At 29.9% G+C, this 6,173-nt stretch overlaps 1 protein-coding gene across 2 annotated transcripts in view; it reads left to right on the top strand.

Annotated features, from left to right (window-relative positions):
• DPYD (dihydropyrimidine dehydrogenase) overlaps positions 1-6,173 on the top strand; it is an 831,093-nt gene that overhangs the window by 98,561 nt on the left and 726,359 nt on the right. For both annotated transcript variants that reach the window (XM_032302714.1, XM_032302713.1), the window contains exon 3: positions 4,197-4,279. In XM_032302714.1, coding sequence (XP_032158605.1) covers positions 4,197-4,279 — 83 coding nt within the window. The remainder of the gene's footprint in view (positions 1-4,196; positions 4,280-6,173) is intronic.

Raw genomic sequence — 6,173 nt, forward strand, 5'->3', positions numbered from 1 at the left:
ATTTATTTTATTGTATTAAGAAAGCGGCATAGTCAACATAAAATGTACAGATATTCCAAAAGCTTTAAAAATTTTATTTGTTTCTGAATTATTTTGAAATCAAAAGAAATATAAAGCCACAACTGAAACTTTGAAAAACATTGGTAATTGTAATTTTAGAGAAGTGCCCTTGTTTATTCAACATTCTCTGGTAATCTGAATTACTCATTTCATTTCAAATAAGAGTGAGTTAGACTTTGTTATAGGAATTGGTTGTTTCATACAGAATTTTAATAAACAATAAAATGTTATTCTATGGTTATTAGTTGATAGCTAATATTTACTGTGTTGGATACTTTGAACTTCTTAATATGCACTTTTACATTCAAATTGTAGTGATATGTGATAGCATTATGATTTCCTAACCAGAATTCAAACTCTCTCCTAAAAAATTTTTATTGCATTATAATTACACATGGAAAAATCGAATGTTAGTACTCAGTTCCCTGAATTTTCATAAAATGAATTAAACAGTGCTGTAGAAGACCCTCTTATGTCTCCTGTAGTCACTATTTTGATTAGCTTTGCGTATTTTTACAATAACTTCACGAGATGTATTTACATACCATAGAGTTCACTTTTATGTATATTCACATTTTTTTTTTAAGATTTTATTTATTTATTTGTCAGAGAGAGAGCGAGCGAGATCGAGCACAGGCAGACAGAGTGGAAGGCAGAGTTAGAGGGAGAAGCAGGCTCCCTGCGGAGCAAGGAGCCCGACATGGGACTCGATCCCAGGACGCTGGGATCACGACCTGAGCCGAAGGCAGCTGCTTAACCAACTGAGCCACCCAGGCGTCCCTATTCACATATTTTTATTCACATATTTTCATATGCTCATATTCACATATTTTTAGTATATACACAGAGTTGTGCATCTATCACCACTAATTCCAGAACACTTTTATTTCCCCCAAAAGAAACCTCATTACCATTAGCACTCATTCCCCCACTTTCTTCAGTCTTTGGCAACCACTGATCTCCTTGCTATCTCTGTGTATGTGCCTGTACTGGATGTTTTATAGAAATGGAATTATACAGGGGCACCTGGGTGTCTCAGTGGGTTAAGCCTCTGCCTTCTGCTCAGGTCATGATCTCTGGATCTTGGGATCGAGCCACGGGTCGGGCTCTCTGCTCAGCAGAGAGCCTGCTTCCTCCTCTCTCTCTCTGCCTACCTCTCCGCCTACTTGTGATCTCTGTTAAATAAATAGATAAAATCTTTAAAAAAGGAAAAAAAAAAGAAATGGAATTATACAGTGTGGCCTTTTGTATCTGGCTTTTTCACTTGGCATATTTTTAAGTCTCATCTATGTTGTAGTATATGGCAGAACTTTATATTGCACAATAATATTCTGTTACATCATTATACTGCATTTATCATGTTATCAACTTTTTGAGTTTTGGATTTTTTTCCCTATTTTTTTCTGTTATAAATAACGACGCTATGGACCTTTGTATACAAATACGTATATGTGGATGTATGTTGCCTTTCATTTCCATTCTTATACCAATACCACAATGTCTGGATTACTTTAGTTTTAGTGTCAGTTTTGAAGTCAGGAATTCCTTTATGAGTCTTTCAACTTTGCACTTCTGTTTTTAAGAATTTTTTGACTATTCTGGTCCCTTGTGTTTTTGTATGAATCTTAAGATCAGCTTGCCAAAATCTGCAACAAAATGTCAGCTGGGATTTTGACAGGAATTGCAGTGAATCTTTAGATAACTTTAGGGCATAGCACCATTTTAACAATCTTAAACCTTATAATCCATGAACATGGGATGTCTTTCCATTTATTTTTGTCTTCTTTAACTTTTTTCTTGATGTGTTGTGCTTTTCAGTGCACAAGTCTTATGCTTCTTTGTTTAATTTATTCAGAAACATTTATTCTTTTTTATTCTCCTATAAATGGAGGGTTTTTTTCATTTTTCGGTTTATCTTTGTAACTTTATCTTTGTAACTTTATATAAGTGGAATAATTTTGTTATGTGTTCTTTCTCTTTTGTGTGTCACATCTTTTGCTCAATATTGTGTATGCGAAATGTATCCATGCACTCCATGTAGTTGTAGTGTGCTCATTCTTATTGCTATATAGTTTACCATTGTATTACTATATAATGATCTATTGATATATTCCACCTTGATGTACATTTGACTTGTTTCAGGTTTTGGTTATCTTGAATAATGTTACTAGTAACATTTTTGTACATGAATTTAGGTGAACATTTTATAAATCTGTTCTGGGTATATTCCTAGGCATGAGTTCAGCTTCTAAAGTACTTCAAAGAGCTTTACAAAGTGATTGTAACATTTTACAGTTCCAGTGGCAGTGCTTCACTTGCTTTCTATACTAAAAAAGCATTTTGTATGATCTATATTTTAGTCATTTTCACAGTGTGTAGTGATAATTCCATTGATGTTGAACATGTTTGTTTGTTTTTGATTAGTAATTTTGGACATTCTTTTGTATATAGTGTTTATATAAGTCTTTTGCCCTATTTTTTATTGAACTATTTGTCTTTTTTATATTTATTTGTATGAATTCTTTATTTATTATAGGTATAAGTATTTAAAATAGTGTTAAACTGGCCTAAGTATAGAAAATTGAGTACTGGTTCATAATGGAATCCAGAAATAGAACATATATATACTGTGACTTACTTTATGGAAAAGATTAATTACAGTGGGGAAATGATGGTACTTTCAATAATTAGTATTGATTTAATTACCTATATGGTGTGATTTCCTATCTCACATCATATACAGATATCAGTCATGTGAAATGCAAAATAATAAAGTTTTATAAAAAAAATAGGAAAATATTCATAACCTTGAAGCAGTCAAGGATTTCTTTAAAAGGCAATAACTATTAACCACAAATTTAAGTAATAATAAATTTGACTTCATTAAAAATAAATTTTCTTTGTGAAAAGATGCTACTAAAAAATTGAAAAGATAAGACATGTAGCAGAAGGAGATATTTGCAATTTATATATCCAAAATAGGACTGTTATTCAGAATTCAAATTATTTTAGATATTTTGGTAATTTTCACCATAAAAAACATGCTAATGTGTTAAAAATCTTTGCTCTAATTCGACTGCTTAAAAAAAAAAGCAAGATAAAAATAGTGGTCTATATATTTCAGTAGATTTTAAATAAGTTAATTCTTATAAATTGGAAATTATTAATCTAAATTATGTAATTTTCTAAAAACAGTGTTTTTAGTTAAAATTTAAAATGGAAGGAATACATTAATATTTAAAGTTTTAGCTTGTTAAATTAGCTAAAAGCTGAATCTAATTATTTTATTACCTAAATGCCCCTAAATTCTATATAAAATCTAATATGCCTAAAGATTCATGGATACATTTTTAGTTTAAAACTTAATTCTATACTATGTTATGTTCTCAGAACTTATTTGGGTCATGTAACGTTTAGTTTTATATATAAAAATGTAGTTAAGATTGTAATAAAAAATAAAAATTGTTAGAAAATTAAGTCCAGTAATGCTGACAACCTGATATAATGTCACTTAATTTTAAAGAATTGAACTTTATTTTTAAACATACCTATGTATAAAATATATATTTATTTTTAAACATATCTTTATACATGTATTTATAAATATCATACATAAAATTGTTATTTAAAGATCTCACTCTAAAATTTTGGTTGCAGATGTTGGAACTTTTATAATTATACCTGGGCTGTATCTTTCCATGTCAGTAACTGCTAATTTTTTTAGAACTAGTTATTTATACTATATAGTTTGTCATGATTTCAAACTTATTTTTATTGACTTTCTCTTTTGAATTCAAACTGGTTTTGATATGCTTGAGATCATTTTAGAAAACTAATTTTTAAACCTCAAAGCTTTAGAAGTTGTACTTATTTTATATAAAATTAATTTATTCTATTTACCCCATTTTGAAAAATTGACAAAAAGACTTCTGTGATAGCTGTATCATAAGACATTTTTATTTTGTTACTGTTGAATTCACACTGTCAATTTTAATGAATCCCACCCAATTAAAGTGGTGTGCATATTTTTCATGAGTCCATAATCAATATAATCAAGTATATTTTTACATAATTGCATAGATATAATTTTATCTCAGGATGTTGGAGGATTAATGTGTTTTTTTAATATGTTGCAGAAATGCGAGAAGCTGGAGAATAATTTTGATGACATCAAGCACACGACTCTTGGTGAGCGAGGAGCTCTCCGAGAAGCAATGAGGTAAGTCTGGGTCACCATAGCAACAGTCACAGATGTGGTAAAGAAAAAGTCATTCTTCATTATTGGGGGAACAAATGAGTTCATTGCCACCATTCAGCTCTGTTCTCTAAGGTATTAATTTGTCAGTGGAGAGACTTCCCTTGAGGCTGTACTTTGGTTTTGAAGCTGCATAAATGTTAAGCCTCAGTGCACAGTAAAAAATGTAAATGTTTAATTTGTTACTTAAAATGCTTAAGGGGTGTCTTGTTTTATATTTATACTAAACTGTGTGATTGAATGGAAATATTGTTCATCTAAATTCTGCCTGAATATAAAAAAATAAACAGTACAATGGTGGTTAAACTGAGTAGTATTTTCTCCTAATTAATATTTAATTTAAAAAGAGGTACTTAAAATTTCATATTCTATTAGATTTTATAGGATTATATCATAGTGTTTTTAAACTGATTTACATTTTCACACTTTTATAAAGCATATGGATTAACTTTTTTCAAATATAGTAAGCTTGTTTTTTTTTTTCCACTTTTTAACATTACTATTCTAAATATTTCTCTGAAATCTTCCCAAACTTGATACCTTTTAAAGAACTTTTAGGAAGCTATCTTTAAATCCATCTTTTACTCGACATGAAATATGTGTGAGGAATAAAACTCATCATCCTCAGAGCTAGAAAACAACAAATGAGATTAATCTTAAAAGTTCTGAGCTAAACATTTCAGTGGGATAATTTCTGTTATATTTGTATAGAAATAGTGTATTTACTTCTATTTAGTCTGAGAAACTATAATTGATTTTTAAAATATATCTCCTCCTATAATTTTTTTTTTAGTACCTTAAAGTTAAAAATAATTTAAAAATAAGAGAAAGTATAAACCTATGAGGCTTCCTAGAAGGGTAGCTTGGGTACAATTTTGTTATTGCTAGGACACAGTTACCATATACTTTAGTTTAGAAGCTGCTCTCATTTAGTAACCTTCCTTTTACCGTGCAAGCAGCAGGGGAAAGTAATTAAATTTAATAGAAGCTGCCCTCATTTTGAAGCCACTTCTATTTAAAACCACAGGGGGAGGTAATTAAATTTAATGGAAACAGTAGCTTCTACACAAAGATACATGGTACTTCTGTATAGATGATTATGATGTCACAAAAAGAGGAATAATATATTACTAGTACTGAGAAATTACCAGCTGGAGCAAGTGAGCCTATTTTATTGTTAATGTCTTTACTAATAAAAAAAAAAGAGGGAAAAATAGAACCAAGTATACAATGGAGAATTTGCACCTATAAAATGCAATCAGACATTCACAGAAGTTTTTGAAAAATAGTAATAAATTAAAAATAAGGTATAAAATAGATTGTAAAAAAAAGCCAGTGTAGAAATTATGAATGAACTCCTGTTTCAACAGTCTTTATCCTGTATCTAAAACTACCACAGTTATAAGTTGAAGACATTGTTTTTGTACATGCTTGTTACAATGATTTTGAATATATTAAGTGTCCACCACAATATTTATCTAGGAAACTACATTTACTCTCTGCATCTTTTTATATGTATGCAGTTTGAAGTAAACATATAGGCACACAGGAAGACAAAGAGAATGCCAGCTCTGAAGCTCTGAATAAAAGAAGTGAAGCCCTAAAATATAGAAGGAATTACAGAGGGGCAATGTGAATGAAATGGATGTGACTGAGAGAAATATAATGAACAAGGAAGGGACATGTAATTAGTATAGAAAATTGGTTAGCAAGGAAAACCAAACTGAGTTATGGGAGTACTGTGTACAAAGAGATTATTCTGCCAAATTTGGTAATACTTACATTTTAGAAAATGCCAGGATAATCTGCTTTTTAAAAAGTGGAGATGAACTAATAAGAAAAACAAGTATTACCTTGT

This window comes from Mustela erminea, chromosome 10, assembly GCF_009829155.1.
Source record: "Mustela erminea isolate mMusErm1 chromosome 10, mMusErm1.Pri, whole genome shotgun sequence".
Classification (NCBI taxonomy): Eukaryota; Metazoa; Chordata; class Mammalia; order Carnivora; family Mustelidae; genus Mustela; species Mustela erminea.